Source organism: Talpa europaea, assembly GCF_964194135.1.
Source record: "Talpa europaea genome assembly, chromosome: 16".
Classification (NCBI taxonomy): domain Eukaryota; kingdom Metazoa; phylum Chordata; class Mammalia; order Eulipotyphla; family Talpidae; genus Talpa; species Talpa europaea.
In genome coordinates this window covers 11,781,906-11,799,870 of record NC_140084.1, presented here as the reverse complement: position 1 = coordinate 11,799,870, position 17,965 = coordinate 11,781,906, and the positions used below count along the sequence as shown (strand labels likewise).

The following is a 17,965-nucleotide window of genomic DNA, read 5'->3' as shown; positions in this document are numbered from 1 at the left end:
ACACATGGCTGTGGAGTACAGGCACTGGGAGACAGCGAAGGAAAAGATAGACCCCACACTTGTCGACTCTGTGTTCTAGGAAGAGACAGGTGCAAAAACACATTGACAAACAACACGGTCTAACATTGGGCCTATGAAGAGAAGTAAAGCTGCATAAGAATTGGAGAGTGAAGGTGAAGGGACTTCAGAAGGAAGTGTTTGAATAGAAAAGTCAAGGAAGTGTCAAAGCAGACCCATGGGAAGATCTGGAAGAAGAACCACATGGCAGAGGGAACCACTTGTGTGATTGGAATGGCAGAGAGGGCGGTGAGCGAGTAGCAGGGAGGTTGGTAGATGATGAATCAGACAGGCAGAGCGAGGATGAGCCTTGCACGCCCTGGAAAGCAAGTTTCTGTGACCAACAGGGTCACTGGAACGTGCCACAGAGCTTCTGATTTTCTTTCTCATCATCTTTTTCAGGTACAGATGAAGGACTTTCGGTTCTCCTACAAGTTTAAAATGGCCTGCAAGGAAGATGTGTTGAAACTTTGCCCCAATATAAAAAAGAAGTATGTAGCTTTGAATTGATTCATTCTGCTTCCCTAAAGTCCTTCTTTCATACTCAGTAAAACAGGGTGCCAGGCAGCCTCCTGCCAAAGGCCTTCCATAATGCCTTTGATGGGGTAGCCAAGCACTCAGAATCTGGACAGATCATCTTTATAGCTGCCCTAGAGGTACCACTGTGGAGGTGCTTCTAACTGGAGAATCTTTTGGCTAAAGGAGAGATTTTAATTTTTCCAGGTTCAGGTTTTCTAACTGATCAAGCAGAGAGATTGTTTACTTAGAGGAGCAACCTACAGTGTGAATAAAAGGTTCATTGACTTATTCCCAGCATCTCTCCAGTATGTCATTACTTTAGGGAAGCAGCGGAGGCTTACAGAGTTAGAGATCCAGTGAGGATACAAAAACTTTATTCATTTAAAAATGAGTTCTTGGGCCTCCCCGGTGGCGCAGCAGTTGAGCGCTGGGTTGCGAAGCTGCCCGCGGCCTCAGCGGCGCCGGTTCGATCCCCGGCTGCTCCCCGGCCACCGGAGGAGGGTCCCACATGGTGCGCAGACCTCTCCTGCCGCCCGCTGCTCCCCTCAGCAGTGTACTTCGGTCCTTCTGCCTGCTCTGCTCCCCGCTCTGGCTCTGGTGAATTCTCTCACCCTCCCGCGCTTCTGACTGTACCCAGTGCATGTATAAACAAAACAAACAAACAAACCAGCAAACAAATAAATAAAGCATGCCTCTATAAAAAAAATAAAAAAATTAAAAAAAATAAAAATGAGTTCTCAATGAGGACAGTGATGCGCTTTTACAGTATGGCTGCTCTGTGCAAAGGTAATTATTAGAACACGTTTCCCATGTCTGCACCTAGTTCCTGTTTTGCACAGGTTTCTGTTTCTTTCAGGGATGAGTTTCACTGTACATCAGGACACAGTCCAGAGTTAAGAGCAGTATTCTCTGGTCACATGTTTTTAACAAAATAACGGAAGTGTTGAACAGTCCTTGCTCCCCTACCCTCTGTGGCCTTTCCTCCAGCCAGGAATGTAATCAGCACTGGGGCTGTGGACTAACTTCTGTGACAGTCAAAATGTTAGTTTCAGCTCTAAATTCACAGTGAGACTTTCAGGAAAGGCATTCCAAAACCTAGTACAGAGGGTCATGAATTCTGGGGGATTGCTGTGGTGACTGGGCCAGGCTCCGGCCGCCTGCCCATGTGTGGCTCCAGTCTGTCTCAGGCCTCCTTCTGTCCTTGGCAGGGTGGATGTGGTGATCTGCCTGAGCACCACCGTGCGCAATGACACTCTGCAGGAAGCCAAGGAACACCGGGTGTCCCTGAAGTGCCGAAAGCAGCTGCGGGTGGAGGAGCTGGAAATGGTAATGCCCCGCCATACAGACTTGGTGCCTGAAGCTGCGGGGCAAGGGTTGGGAAGGTTGGGTGAGGGGCAAGGGCAAGTGGGCATTTTAGCCAAGGATGTGTATCTAATACTAAGAGCTATGTGCTAAAATTTGACCATGGGAAAATTAGCTCCTAGCTTTTTTTTCTTTTAACAAAATATTTTTCTACTATACATAAATGGAAATCTAGCTATAAGACCATCTGTAAGCCCGTGATAAAATCCTAACACCAGTAATGTCCTCAGGGACCCAGGGTCTCTCCCTCTCCACTCTGCTATCATTGCAACAGCTTCGTTGTAAGACTGGTTTTCCTTGAGGCTGCACGATGGCCGCCTGCTGTCGCTGGGCCACCTGTTCCAGCGGCCTTGTTCAGCAGGAAAGTGAAACGAGAGAAACCACCTCCAGCTTGCAGTAAAGAAGCTTCCCTTCAGGCTGATGGTGTCAATTTGGGATCTTGTCCTCTCTTGACCAACAACAGTCTCCAGGGCAATGCCAGGCATTGGGTAACCAGGGAGGAATTATTGCGGTCACCAGGGAGGAACGGATATTGGGAAGTCAGCTGTAGTGTGCACCCTAAGAGAAGCATCTTGCTTGACTCCTGAGGTTAAGCCCAAACCATGCTAAGGCGACTGCTAAAAATACTTTCGTATGTTTCATATTATGAATCATACTTATTTCCCCTCTGTCTAAGCAAAAACTTGTAATAGACACCAAATACCATTAATATCCTAAAAGCTACATCACCAGATTTCCGCATACAGTGTACTGATTCAGAGAAAATTATTTTGAAGTAGAGCTGGCCTGAATACCCTGTTAGAATACAGACTTTGGGCCTCTGGCTTTGAATCTAATCTTGCAATAAAATAATAATGATGAAAGTTGAAATCTATATTTATATAATGGTTTTAACTTTATAAAGTGGTTTCCATATTTTATCAGCTTGCAGCAGGCCTATGAAGGGGTCAGGGTGGATTGTTGCCTTTCTTTTTCCAGAGAGTCTGAGGCCACATAGCTAGTTAGTGGCAGAAATTAAAACTAAAGCCCACTTCTCCTTTCACTGCAGTAGCCACATTGCTGCCACTCTGCTAGGGGGAAGTTGTGGTTACTAGACAGAATCTAGTCAGCAAATAGGTATAGAGAACATTTGATATCCCTACCTTGAATTAACCTCCCTTTTCCATGCTGGCCCTTCTTCTGCAGACAGAGGACATCCGTCTAGAACCAGATCTGTATGAAGCCTGCAAGAGTGACATCAAGAACTACTGCTCCAGTGTGCAATATGGCAATGCTCAGGTAAATTATTTTTTATTACAAAGGTAGCATTTTAATAATTAAATTGTTGGCAGGATAGGCCCCATCATATCCTATATAACCTGATCACCCCCTCTTATGCTACACCAGACTACTTTTCCCAGACAAAATTCCTTACCTGTATTCTTTATTGCCTATTCATTCTCTTCCCTTTTCAGATTACCTTGTCCTTTCTCACCTTGTGTGCCTAATATATTCCCAGTGGATCTGTATGTGCCTCCTCCTCTCTTTAACTTTCCCAGTACCCTGTACCTCCACATAGAATGATCCTTCACATGTTCCTATTACACAGTAGGAAGACCCATAAGGATCACCTACAGAACTTTTTTGTTTAAGTACACAGAACAGGACCCTGCCCAGAATCCTCAGGAATGAAGTACAAGCAAGTGATTTTTTTTTTTTTTAACATTTTAAAAGGAGAGGTTTGTTAGGAAAAGGAGAAAGAGAAAAAAAAAAAAAAAAAGCACCTGCATAGTCAAAGGAAGGCAGGAGAGCTGCTTTTTTTTTTTTTTTTTTTTTTTTTTAATGTTCTCCCAGTGACTCAGCTCCCTCTTCCAGTGTAGGGCATTATTGCCTTAGCCTTTGAGACAAGGGCTTTGTTGTCTTCTTATATCTCCCATTGCTGGTGCAGTCTGACGTCAATCTGATTCTCATCTGTGCAATTATTCTGAGTTTTCTCTTAATCTTTAATGATCTGTAGTTTCACTGTGATGTAGTGAGGTATGAATTTTTTTTTTTAATCCTGGTTGATTCAGTCTCAGAATTCATGTGTTTGTTCAGTTCTAGGAATTTTTTTCTTCCAGTTTCATTGATTTGTCCACTGTTTACACAACCATATTATTTTGGGATTACGACTTCCCTCTTTCATATGCGCACATTTGTCATTTACCCTCCACCAACACCCCAGTTGCCTATGCCCCGCCACCTCCCCACCCCTCTCCATTCCTCCCTCCTCACATTTTACTCAGGTAACCATTATATTTTTTACAGAGTAGAGTCTTAAAAGTCATTTTTTGTTGTGTTTTGCCAGTTTGTTTTCTTTGGTTATCTGTGTTCCACAAATGAGTGAAACCATCCATAACTGTCTATCACTTTCTGACTTATTTCACTTAGCATCATCACCTCAAGATACATCCACTTGTCCCCAAAAGTCACTTTTTTCATCTTTTTTTAATAGCTGAGTAATATTCTATAAGTATATATTCCACAATTTCTTTATCCAGTCATCTGTCAGTGGCCATTTACATTGTTTCCATGGCTTGGCTATTGTCAGTAACACTGCTGTGGACATAGGCATGCAGAAACCATTTCATATTAGTGTTTACTTGTTCTTTTTTTTTTTTTTAAAGATTTATTTATTTATGCACACAAGAAATGGAGTATAGGCCAGAGCTATGGGGGGTGAGAGAGGATTCACCAGAGACAGAGTGTGGAGCAGAACAGGCAGATTGAAATACACTCCTGAGGGGAGCAGCGGGCGAGTCAGGAGAGGCCTGCTGCCTCATACAGGTAGCTGCCTGGCACAGGGGTCGACATTGTACTGCAGTGACTGCAGATATCTTCATAGGTTGCGTCTTAACCCCTTGTGCCACCTGAGAGACCCTATTTTCTTATTCTTTGTGTAGCTACCTAGATGGGGTTTCCTGGCTCACACAGTATGTCCATTTTCACTTTTTTGAGGAATCTCTGTACTGTTTTCCATAAAGATTGCATCACATTCCAACAACAATGAATAAGTGTTCCTTTCCCTCCACTGCCTCACCAACTTTGTTTCCAGTGTTTTTGATGTCGGCCATTCTACAGGGGTGTGGTCATATTTCATTGTGATTTTGATCAGCATTTCCTTTATAATAAGTGATATTGGACTTTTTTTCATGTCTGAATGTCTTCTTTGGAGGAGTGTCTATTTAGGTCTTTGTCTCGTTGTTGTTGTTGTTGTTTTAAAACATTTGTGCTTTATTTATTTATTTATTTATTTTAATTTATACAAGCACTGGGTACAGTCAGAAGGGCGGGCGGCTGAGAGAATTCACCAGAGCCAGAGCGGGGAGCAGAGCAGGCAGAAGGACTGAAGCACACTGCTGAGGAGAGCAGTGGGCGGCAGGAGAGGTCTGCGCACCATGCGGGACCCTCCTCCGGTGGCCGGGGAGCAGCCGGGGATCGAACCGGCGCTGCAGAGGCTGCGGGCAACTTCGCAACCCAGCACTGAACCTCTGTGCCACCGGGGAGGCCCCTTTGTCTCATTTTTTGATTGGGTTGTTTGTTGTTGAGTTGTATGAGTTCTTTACATATTTTTGAAATTAACAGCTTGTCTGATGTGTGATATGCAAATATCTTCTCCCAGTCTGTATGTTCCTTTTTTGTTTTGTAGGAAATTCTTAAGCATTGTTCTTTGAAATATCGCCTTCCTTTTCTTTCCTTCTGGAACTGTTGTTAGGCAGTTGGAACATCTGAATCAGTTCTCAAGGTTTTGTCACTTTTTCTTTCATGCTTTCTGTTTCTTTGTCTCTTTGTACTACTTTATTCCATTTGTACTCCTCAGTTCCACATCCAGCTTAATTAGTTACTCTTTTTTTTTAAAGATTTATTTATTTATGCATACAAGAACGGGGTTACAGGCCAGAGGTGGCGGGGGGTGAGAGGATTCACCATAGACAGAGCGGGGAACAGAACAGGCAGACTGACCAAAATACACTGCTGAGGGGAGCAGCGGGTGAGTCAGGAGAGGTCTGATGTGCCATGTGTGTAGCTCCCTGGCCAGGGATCAAACCCGTGCTGCAGTGGCTGTGGCCACCTCTACAGGCTGTGCCTCAACCCCTTGCACCACCAGGGAGGCCCTCATTTCCAGGATTTTTAATTAGTTCATTTCATAAATACCTGTTCTTGATTCTTATTTACCATTTCCTTCTATATTATTCTAAGAATAATAAACCTATTTTTTGGATTGCCCTATTACCCTTTCCCCTCAGTTTTGAGTCTTGATTCCTTTCTTAGAGTATTAGTGTTTCTCAGCTATTTGCTGGTTCTTAGTTGTACCTTGAGGATTTTTTTTGAGTATGTGAAATTTTTTAATTTTATTTATATTTTCTTGGATAACTCAAACCAAGTAAGAACATTGTGACATGTAGAATTAGAAAACTTTTCTGAAGACTGGGTTGGTAGGAGTAAAGAAAAACCATAGTATCTCATTTGTTCAATTAAATTAGGCAAAATTATCTAAATTTTGTGGGTTTTTTTTTTTTTTTTTAAAGATTTATTTATTTATTTATAGAAGCGCGGGAGGGTGAGAGAATTCACCAGAGCCAGAGCAGGAAGCAGAACAGGCAGGACTGAAGTACTGCTGAGGGGAGCAGCAGGAGAGGTCTGCGCGCCATGTGGGACCCTTGCCCGGCAGCCGGGGATCGAACTGGCGCTGCAGAGGCTGCGGACAGCTTCACAACCCAGCGCTCAACCGCTGTGCCACCGGGGAGGCCCTAAATTTTGTGTTTTTATATGAGGTTTTCATGGAAGTCTCAGAAATTCATACTTGCCTCTGCAGCTTCATCGGCTTTCCTTTATCACTTTTAATAATATATAAATGTGTGTTATTGGGAAGGGGGGATTTCAGGATATACTAATTCACAATCTTAAAATCCATCCCATGTTACTCTATGCTTTAATATTATTTGTTTATAGATGTTTGCCCTGTGAGATGGTATATTCATCAGGGTAGGGACTGGGTTTTATTCATGCCTGACATCTAATGGTGTTTTCTCCTATAAGGGGGGTGTTAAACTGAAACACCTGACTTATGTCTACTGTCTAGCCAGGGTCCTTGCTCCAGGGAAATGCAGAGAGCCTCATATATACTCCGTGAGGAATCTTGACAAAGAATGGCTCTAGAAGCAAAAGAGAGCAGGAAGCCTGAGTGGATTTCCTTCCCTTTAAACACCACTGCAGCCTGTTCATCCATAATTTTTATATATCGGGTTGTTGGAAAAGTCATGATGTGTTTTTTTTCCTGTGTTTTTCAAGCAAAAACGCATCATGGCTTTTTCGACGACTCAGTAGTTTGGTTGGCTGTTAGGGCTGAGGCTGTAGACCTATAGATATAATTCTCATCGGTGAAGAAAACCTGATGCTTATTTCCTAGGAATTAGAAATGAATACAAAAATATAGGGGATATACAAACTGCATGGATTATCAATCCTGACATAGCCCTTAACTGAAATATAATTTTCATGCCTTAGATTATTGAATGTCTGAAAGAAAACAAGAAGCAGCTGAGTACCCGCTGCCACCAGAAAGTTTTTAAGCTGCAGGAAACAGAAATGATGGACCCAGAACTAGACTACACACTCATGAGAGTCTGCAAGCAGATGATCAAGGTAAGCCATCCAAAACCAGGGGAAGCACATGGTGATTAAAAATAACACAGAGTAAATTCATGTAATCTTTATACTTCAGCCTGCTTTATACAGCTAAGAGGGTAGTTCTTGAAGTGTTGTCCTAGACCAGCAATATCATCTGGTAAATTACAGATACTTGGGCTCCTCCCAGATCTACTGGTGCAGAAACTGGGAGTGGAGCAGTCTGTTTTAACAAGCTCTCACAGAGTGGTTTGTTCTTGTTCTTGTTCATGCCAAGTTTGGTGACCATCCTCGTTGACCTGAGTGTAAGTAAGTAAATGTCCAGCAAATCTAAGAATGGTTCTGAGGGTACTTAGTGGGCAGTGTACTGAGAATGCCACCAGAACTAGCCAAAGAGCACTGGAGAGGGAGGCTTGATGCTCAGGCGTCTGCACTAGAGTTTATCAGATACTCTGACATTTAAAGATCTATGGATTGTCAGGCAGAGATGGAGTTTACTTACTCCTCCAAAACTGAGCTCTGACTCCAGGGATACTAACAAGTATACAAGGGCTAGCCCACAGGGTTATAGGCCCTAAGGCTAAGAGCCAAACCAGACATCCTTATCTGACATCCCTGTCCACATTGGTGGACTGGATAAATAAGGCTTGATGGCTGTGTAGTTCCCTGGTATAATATTTTGTTCATGCTTAACGATATTTGTGTTCATGAGATGCCATATAATATAGCATAGCCAGATTGGTCAGGAATTAATTCTGTGCAAAAGAGAAAATAGTAAGGTCATAGGAAGAAAGGTGAACAATACAGTAGAGAATAACTGAACACCGCTGTTTCACTTGTAGCCAGTGATACCTTCAGGCTGTTTTGTCGTGAGCTTCCCTTAGAAGGAAGAGTAATATATATGGTGTTTATTGTAATATTTGGATAACTGTTTTTACAAAACATTGTTCTTTTGCAGAGATTTTGTCCAGAAGCAGATTCTAAAACCATGTTGCAGTGCTTAAAACAAAATAAAAATAGTGAGTTGATGGATCCCAAATGCAAACAGATGATAACCAAGCGCCAGATCACCCAGAACACAGGTAAAAAAAAAAGTCTTGGCTTGGCTTTCCTGGTGTCCATGAGCAGCTTAAATAGAATGAATGGGTATATAATTAACCTAAAAAGTACAGGGGCTGTCTTGCTCATGAAATTTTTAAAGTCTGAATACAAGCAAACAACTTACTCTTCCTTTTTTTTTTTAAAGATTTATTTATTTACGCATACAAGAACTGGGGTATAGGGCAGAGGTGTTGCCAGAGGCTGGGCAGGGGAGAAGGGGTGTGTGTGAGAGGATTCACCAGAGACAGAGTGGGGAGCAGAACAGGCAGATTGACTGAAATACATTGCTGAGGGGAACAGCAGGCAAAACAGGAGAGGTCTGCTGCGCCATGTGGGTCACCTCCCTGGCCGGGCATCAAACTCAGGCTGTAGTGGCGATAGCATTGAGACTTAACCCCTAGGCCATCAGGGAGGCCCCAGCACTAGAGATTTAATAAAACTTCATGCACATGGCAGAAGAATATATGGGCAATCTGTTTTAGACCAGAGAGTTTTCATTTGTGAGTTACAAGACCTTGTAACTGATGGGGCAGGTGAATTGGATATTCTGTTCTCATTGTTTTCACAAATACCTGTCATATGGACAGGGCTGTGGTCCACTTGATGTTTGTTAACGCATTGGTCCCACGAGCCCCTTCAGGGCTGCTGCAGAGGAGGATTCTTGGGGCTCTCCTCAGCTACCTCTCACCAAATTTTACTGCTGCTAAAAAGCAGTGTAGTGAGAGCTCAGTGAGCCTGTATTAAATAAACAAATTGATGTGCTCACGTTTGTTGACTTAGTATGCCTCCTTTTAGAAGGTGGATCTCTAAACAGTTGTGAATCCATGTAGAATATGTTTACCACTTTCTACTCTAGATTACCGCTTAAACCCCGTGCTGAGGAAAGCCTGTAAAGCCGACATTCCTAAATTCTGCCATGGTATCCTGACTAAGGCCAAGGATGACTCAGAGCTAGAAGGTCAAGTGATTTCTTGCCTCAAACTAAGATACGCCGACCAGGTAAACTGGCCCAGACCCTGCCGAGCTGTATTTAGGGTGCACCACTGTTCTTGGCAGGTTTTTCTTTGGAAAAACTCCTACTTTCCCAGGACCTCTTTCATACCTTTCCCAAGCCAGGAACCAAGTAATAAGTGAAGTCATCTAAGATCCATCTGTTCTCTTTGTCACAATAGCGCCTTTCCTCAGACTGTGAAGACCAGATACGGATTATTATCCAGGAATCTGCTCTAGATTACCGACTAGATCCTCAGCTCCAGCTGCACTGCTCAGATGAGGTAGGAACTGGTTCTCTAGAGAGCTGGTCAGAGAAGTTTTTATTGGAGAAAAGTTGTTTACCCTCTTTCCTTTCAGACTGGAATCCAGGAATAGTTGAGGCCCATCTCCTAGACTGTCCATTGCTGAATTCCTGGTTCTTTGTAACATTATACTAGACTTGGCATTCATCTTATCACTAACAATGTTGGTTCCATATTTCTCTGTTGAACAACAATGTTCCCTTATCATCTCTGTCTGCATTTATTTTGTAGATATTCTGATGGTCAACTTGCCAGAAAGATAAAAGTGCTCCTATAAGAAGTCAGAACTTGGAAATTATTTGACTTCCTAGCTATAAAGGCCATGTGGAAAATCCTGTATAACTTATGTCAATTATATCTAAATATATTTCAAAACTAAATACCTTTCAAATATAAATATATGTTAGCTAAATATATTTCACAAAGCTGCCCAAAAAAACGTTATGGTTGGTTGTGTACACATTACCAAATTGTGACTCTGGGTTAACCCTAAACCTCTGTAAATGTCAAGTGTTTGCTTTTGGTATTTTACATGGCTGTATAACCTTTCTCCTGTGGAATCAGGGCTCAGCCTTCTGTGACCAGTCCTGAGACACTGATGCATATCTCAGGGTTGATAGCATCCAGATAGAAGCTTTGACTAGATTTCAGCTCTGTGTGCCAGGCCTAGTGAAAGAGAACAGAACCTGACTCCCCACATAGGAGGGAGGGGAGAGGAATCCTCCAGGAATCTGAGAAGAGCCCTAGGCACATGTGGGAGGCTCCAAATCCTCAGGTTCCAGAGACCAAGGTTTCTAGTGAGAATGAGGACCTTGTCTCTGTGTCTCCTGACCAGATCTCCAATCTGTGTGCCGAAGAAGCAGCAGCCCAAGAGCAGACGGGTCAGGTAGAGGAGTGCCTCAAAGTTAACCTGCTCAAAATCAAAACGGAAATGTGTAAAAAGGTACCCATCTCTTTCCACACACACTTGCTTGTATCTCCTCTTCTCTTTTTCCTTTTAAATGCTATCATCTGCACATCTTTAAACCCTCTTCCAAGAATTCTATGCTGTTCTTTCTTACCATACTTTAATGATCCTTGACCACTCATCACCCATTACTTAAATATTCCTTCACATGTGCCAGTTGTTCATATGTCTCATCCCCTGACCCCTAGACCTTTGTTTCAGGGGACTGTGAGTACAATACCAAAGCAAAAATACCAAATAGCAGAAGCATCACATAAAAGCAAATTTATTAAAACAAATTGAAAATGAAATAATGTATTTGTTTTAAAAGCTTTGTTTTTTTTAAAAAAAACCTTACTCAATGGTAGTCACATGTGATGTGAGTATGTGCATGAATTCTCCTCTGCTGAAAGTGCTTCTGATTTCATCTGGTCTGGGGAACAGTGGGAATATGAATATTTCCTCCGACTTTCGTCAAATGGTCCCACCTGACTTTAAGGGTACATTTTTGAATAATATTTGGGATATGATTTTTAACAGGGACTACAGTCTTTGTATTGAGAGCAGGCTATTATTTAAGAAAGCATTTCTGGCTTGTCTTCTTCTCGTTTTCTCGTGTATTGTGGGAGTGTCTGCAATTCGACTTCTATCTCGTTTTTATCCTCTTATTCATTGAACTTCTTTAACTTAATAAGAATTCTCTTTGCAGTAGTTTTTATGCTGTCAATTCTTTTTTAATTTTTGAGGATGATAGAGTTAAAGTGAAACATTTTGCAAACAAATATGCCTTTGGGAATTTTAATATAGCATATTACTGAATTTCAGTTTTCACATTTTCAGACTTAACAAAATAACTGTAATTACATCAGTGTAAATACTAACATTTAGCCCTTAATAATATGGCATATAGGAATGCCAGAAACCCAAATTTGATCTTACAGTCCCCCGCTTTGTTTAGAAGACAGCTTTGCTACACTCTATCCCCAAGTGAGTTTATTGAGTTAAATTGGATGCTAAAAATTTTCGTTCTTTGCATCATCACACATTGCTCTCTATCTCAAAGCAGGCTCTATCATTAACCCTTAACCTTCCCTTCTTGGCTTTTTTGTTTATATGAAAAGTATTTGGAGATAACAGATCTGATGTGTTTCCCCTATGAATGCTTTCTCTACCACAATCTTCCTGCCTTAGGAAGTGCTAAACATGCTGAAGGAGAGCAAAGCAGACATCTTTGTGGACCCAGTTCTTCACACAGCTTGTGCTCTGGACATTAAGCACCACTGTGCTGCCATCACCCCTGGCCGAGGGCGTCGTAAGTCAGTGTTCCTTCTGACCCTATCTGAGCTGTCTTGGGATGAGAAGAGACGTCTAAGATATGAGTTGCAGCCCCTGTGTCCTGTAGCTGCAGCTCCACCGTAGACAACATCCTCTGGGGGCTGGGCTAATGTCGGGACTAGGCCTTTGTGACAAAATCCTATAGATGCAAGCTGACCTAGCTATGACCAGACACAAAGATGTGATGAAAAGGGAAAGTTGAGTTATTAGTTAAGGCAGCAAAAGTGAAGCCACCCTCATGGCCCTTTTTGCTGCCCTCTTTTCCCACCTAGAACGGCTCATCAGTTTTCCCGTGGCCATACTGGGTTCAGTGAACAGGTTCTATGTGAAGTGGAACCCAGTGGGGGCAGAAAGTGGTTTCTGAGCCAGACATGCCCAATAAATCAGAGAGGCTCTCAGAGAGATGCCAGACAGCCAGCTTGGGGGGCTTAAATGTCATTCTCCTCCGTGTGGTATCTTGAATCATGTTTCCTGGAATAGATTTAACTTTGTTTAACCCACACATCTGAATTATGTGGTGATTAGATACCATTCTCCTTTCAGAAATTTTTCTGCCTGTACTGTTTCAGACTCCTGCTATCCTTTTCCTTCCACAGAAATGTCCTGCCTTATGGAAGCCCTGGAGGATAAGCGGGTGAGATTACAACCAGAGTGCAAAAAACGCCTCAATGATCGGATTGAAATGTGGAGTTATGCAGCAAAGGTAATGACCATAAGACTCCTGACGTGGCCATCTCTTCTCTTGGTTTCCCAGTCTCTTTGAGATACATCACTGGTCTCCTGTACTTGTTGTGAGCCTGGCAGTGCTTGTATTTGGAAAATCTGTCATTGCACCTGTCCGTGTGCCTGGAGCCCTTTGCGTTGGGCTGTTTCTGCAAGACTTTGCCAGGCCACTGCTTTCTGCCCTCACTTGCCCATAGTCCACCACTGGAAAGTGAGTCACCCAAAGCAATGATGTGACTTAACTCAGCGCTCTCACCACTATGGCTTAAGTTCGATCCCCCGCCAGGGAGCTGACCCACATATGACGCAGCAACCTCTCCTGTCTTGCATGCTGCTCCCCTCAGCAGTGGATTTCAGTGAATCTGCCTGTTCTGCTCCCCACACTTCCTCTGGTGAACCTTCTCACCACCCCCACACCTCTGGTCTATACCCCAGTTCCTCGCCAAAATTAAATTAAAAAAAAAAAAAAAAACTTATGTGACTTAAGTCAACCATGCAGAAAAAAGCCTGACATCTTGCTCGTTGAAAAAGAAATCTATCCTCTTCTCTCTTAAAGCTGTTTTTTCTAATTTACACAGTCTTTGTGAAAAGAAAGCCTACGTGAGACTAGCCTTCAGCAGCCTGAAAAATGAAGAATATTAGGATAAATAGACATCAAGACACTAGTGAATGTGTATGTACCCAGGCTGATTGGACTGGGGGAAACTACTTGAAAACTTTTCCTAAAAAATCCAGCCTCAGTGAGAGTAATTGTAATAGTTTTCCTCATATGTACATTACTGTGTGGTTTACAAACCACTTTGATGACTATATTACCTCATTTGAGCCTTGAAACTCAACGAGGAATGTCTAGTATTTCCCACTTCACAGTGGGGGAGCCTGTGACATCAGAGAAGGAGACTGGAGGTCCCTCAGTGAATGGCAGGTTGATAGATCCATGCTCTCTGTGTCACCCCAAGTTGGGATAGACTTTGCCAACTACCTTAGATCTAAAGAGTAACCATGAGAACTCCTCTCCTTAGCCAGTCCCTCCCACAATCATGTGCTTAGAGTTCAGGGGTCACAAGGCAAATGGGAAAGGCCATCACATGGTGGGACGCCATAGAGGTCCATGTGAGAAAACAAAGAGCAGAGTGAAGAAGAAAACTGGATGCACTTTAAAAAATCCATGATCAAGGGCCTCCCCTGGTGGCGCAGCAGTTGAGCGCTGGGCTGCGAAGCTGCCCGCAGCCTCTACAGCGCCGGTTCGATCCCTGGCCGCTGGCGAGGGTCCTACGTGACTCGACAGACCTCTCCTGCTGCACCCACTGCTCCTCTCAGCCGTGTACTTCGTCAGTCTGCCTGTTCTTTTCTCCTCTCTGGCTCTGGTGAATTTTCTCACCCTCCCACGCTTCTGACTGTACCCAGTGCTTGTATAAATAAATAAAATAAATCTTTAAAATAAATAAATAAATAATCTTAAAAAATAATTCCATGATCAAGGGAGTGGTTAAGTGTATTAAGTCACTCTGAGTCATGTTTGCACAGTTTTTGATATACGAGTATGGTCACCATGTAACGGTGAGTGGAAAAAGTCAGGATAGAGAATTAGCATGCAACACAGTCTGAACCTTTTGGTTTTTTTGTTTTGTGTTTTTTTTTTTTTTTTTTTTTTTTGGTGGGACCCTCACCGGCGGCTGGGGAACAAACCGGCACTGCAGAGGCTGCAGGCAGCCTCGCAGCCCAGCGCTCAACTGCTGCACCACCAGGGGAGGCCCTGAACCTTTTGTTTTTTAAAAGGTGGCAAGCGTGATAAAAAAAATCAATCAGAATTCCTAAGAACCTGTGTCCAGTGCAAGTCACCTAACCCCAGCCCTCAGGCCCGTGGGTCTTCACCTGTAATACAGGTGGCATCCAGTCTTCTTGCAAGGGTTGGTGTGAGGACTAGGAGACTGACCACATGTCCAACCCCTTGCCCTCGGCAGGTCTCTGGCCCCAGTGTTGTGTCGGTGGTGGTCACCATGATGAACTGACACCACCTCTTTTCTAATCTTGAGCAGGAGATGCATAGAATATCATGTGCAGGGCCTCCCCGGTGGCTCAGCGGTTGAGCGCTGGGCTGTGAAGCTGCCCACAGCCTCTGCAGCGCCGGTTTGATCCCCGACCACCCGGTGAGGGTCCCACATGGCGCGCAGACCTCTCCTGCCGCCCACTGCTCCCCTCAGCAGTGTACTTCTTTGTCAGTCTGCCTGTTCTGCTCCCCGCTCTGGCTCTGGTGAATTCTCTCACCCTCCCTCGCTTCTGACTGTACCCAGTGCTTGTATAAATAAATATTTAAAAAAAAAAAAAAAAGAATATCATGCACAGGGGAAGGGGTTGTACCTCTGTGTTTGATTTCCATGCCCCTTGCATGGAAACTCAGCGGAGCCAGTTAGGCCCACCTGCTCCAGCCCTGTTCTCTCAGCGGGTGATGCTGCTGTGTGTCTTTCAGGTGGCCCCCGCAGATGGCTTCTCTGACCTCGCCATGCAAGTGATGACATCGCCATCCAAGAACTACATTCTCTCTGTGATCAGTGGGAGCATCTGTATATTGTTCCTGATTGGCCTCATGTGTGGACGTATCACCAAGCGAGTGACACGAGAGCTCAAGGACAGGTAGAGCCACCTTGACCACCAAAGGAACTACCTGTCCAGTGCCCAGTGTGTACAGCCCTCCTGTATAGTGTCCCCACTCACCTCGTTCTTCTGAGAGGTGACAACACCACCCATGTTAGAGCAGCAGCAGGTACCCACTGCATTGTCCCATCTCAGACTTCACCCGTGTCCATGGTGTCCTCCTCCTCCTCCTCGACTGTTCGTGCAGCATCAGCAGCTGGCCGCTTTGGTTGTTGCCTTTGTTGGCAAACTTGGGTGTACCTGCCCATAGACAAGTCTCTCATACAGTGGAACTACCAGTACTTCCAGAACCAACTTACCTGACCTGCAACTCAAATGATTTTTTTTTTTTAAAAAACAAAAGAAAAAAAAAAGAAATTTTTAAGGAAAGGAAAAAATGTATATAGTAACACATCTCCTTCAGGCTGGCTTTGGGCAGTGAGATTACTTCTTCTTTGTGACTATAAAATGAAGGCAGAACTTTAAGGGGAAATACGCCATCCAATTGCTGTAACTGGGATGTCTTGCTCATTTCTCAGAAGCACCTTTGGGCAATGTCAGGGCCATGGATCTCACCGAGTAGTGGGAAACCACTAACCACTCTGCTTTGGGTCCTGTTTTTCTGCTGAAACAGTGATGCCTTCCAGTTTCCACCCTAATAGAGCCACTACTGGTCAAGATCCCAAGGCAAAGGGTGTTTCTGTGGTCTCCTCACCTCAGTGAAGTACGCAGGAGCCTCCTCTGGCCAAGGGCAGCCGGGCTGCAGAGGGACCCGAAGTGTGAGGAGCCGGTCAGCCCATTGATGTGCACTGAAGGCTGGGCCTGCACCCCTGGGTGGTGGGAACCTAGTGCTCATCTTCCTCCAGGCCAGGGCACAGCACAGTCCCCTTCAGAGCAGCCCTGCAGGCGTAGCAGTAACTGCAGAAGCCAGCTGATTCCCTGGGGCAGTGACTGGGGCAGAGGTGGGAGAACTGCTCAGGGCAGGAAAGACGGGAGGAGTGGGGGATTGATTCACTTTGCTTTACTTTTCAGGCAATAGTGCAGGCGGTCAGGGTGGGCTCAGGATGTGACTTGACAGTCACCCTGACCTTTCTGCAGGGTCGAGGCCATCTTCTCAGACAAGTTCCTTTATGCCTGTACGTGGAGAGGGCATAAAAAGTTATTCCAGTAAGAGATGGAGGTTTTTCTTTTTCTTTCTATTCATTTGCTGCATATACCTATTGTAGTAGGCATTGGCCAAATGTTGCCTTTGGTGATTCATCGATCTTTCCAGAGTCTGAGCTTTATGGAAGCAATATCCCTGGCCATCTTCCCTTGTTGCTCCAGTGTGTAGGTGGCAGGTTTGGGGTCTAAAGAGGGAGGTGCAGGCAACACGGTTCAACCAGGGATACCTTGACGAGTTTGGGGCGTGGAGTCACAGTCGCTGCACAAGAGGGTGGCGTGTATAGTAGGAGATATATTTATATAATATATATTTTATTAACCTGTTAGACATCCACAAAGTATTATAAATCATGTGCCTAAAACTGTCCACATGACCATGCACCCTCCCATTCCGCCCTCCTTCGCCACTGTCCGTGTACGGCGGGACTGCGCGACCTTTGTCTTCCCTGAAATGTCTTCAGTGCAAAGTGGGTCACTTTGTGGATCAGTTGGTCCAGACTGCTCCTTGTCTAACCTGACTGACGGATATTTGAATACTGTGGTTTTCTTCTTTTTCTTTCTTTTCCTTTTGCTGTCTATCCCAGGGGCAGTGGTTTCTAGAAGCCAACCATACATCACCCATCCTTAGGGTATAGGTCGCAAGGGGGAGCCACCAAGCTGCTTGGTCCCCTCAGTCCTGTTCTTAGGGCCTTCCTGATTCTCAGCACTGCCTGGGATTCTCGCATCTTGTATAGAACTTGAAACTCTTAGAGTCCTAGCAGCAACCCCACTGCCGCCACTGCTGGACTGCATTGAGCTGGTCCACTTAGCCCATCTCCAGGGCTGCTGCTTACGGGGCGGGGAGGCTGAGGCTGGGATCGAGACTGGCTGTTCTCAGGACTAGGCCCCACCGACCTGTCCGGTGTGGTTTACAGGGGAAGATCAATGCCACCAATTGAGGAGGGTGATAAACACCTTCCCCCAACTTTCAGTGTCCCTCCACATACATGTAAAAACACTTCTAGTTCACGTGTCTCAATGTTTCTTTCTGAACTGAGAGAAAAATCCCATTAGTTGTCTGCAGCACATTTCGAAGTTTGAAAGGGAATGTGATTCTCAAGACATTTGTCACCTTCAGAAGCCATCAGAATAGAAGAGATACTGCCAGCCTCTTCAGCTGCTTGGTGTAAGAAAGCATTTCATC

General features: G+C 44.4%; 1 protein-coding gene across 1 annotated transcript in view; it reads left to right on the top strand.

The window, feature by feature from the left end:
* Positions 1-15,622, top strand: part of GLG1 (golgi glycoprotein 1) — a gene marked incomplete at both ends in the record, with an annotated part of 130,871 nt that extends 115,249 nt beyond the window's left edge. Inside the window, 11 exons of the mRNA XM_084257512.1 lie at positions 460-548; positions 1,785-1,902; positions 3,124-3,216; positions 7,465-7,602; positions 8,543-8,666; positions 9,542-9,684; positions 9,858-9,959; positions 10,816-10,923; positions 12,118-12,238; positions 12,858-12,964; positions 15,455-15,622. Of these exons, the coding sequence (XP_084113638.1) occupies positions 460-548; positions 1,785-1,902; positions 3,124-3,216; positions 7,465-7,602; positions 8,543-8,666; positions 9,542-9,684; positions 9,858-9,959; positions 10,816-10,923; positions 12,118-12,238; positions 12,858-12,964; positions 15,455-15,622 (1,311 nt within the window). The remainder of the gene's footprint in view (positions 1-459; positions 549-1,784; positions 1,903-3,123; positions 3,217-7,464; positions 7,603-8,542; positions 8,667-9,541; positions 9,685-9,857; positions 9,960-10,815; positions 10,924-12,117; positions 12,239-12,857; positions 12,965-15,454) is intronic.
* Positions 15,623-17,965: the final 2,343 nt, after the last annotated feature.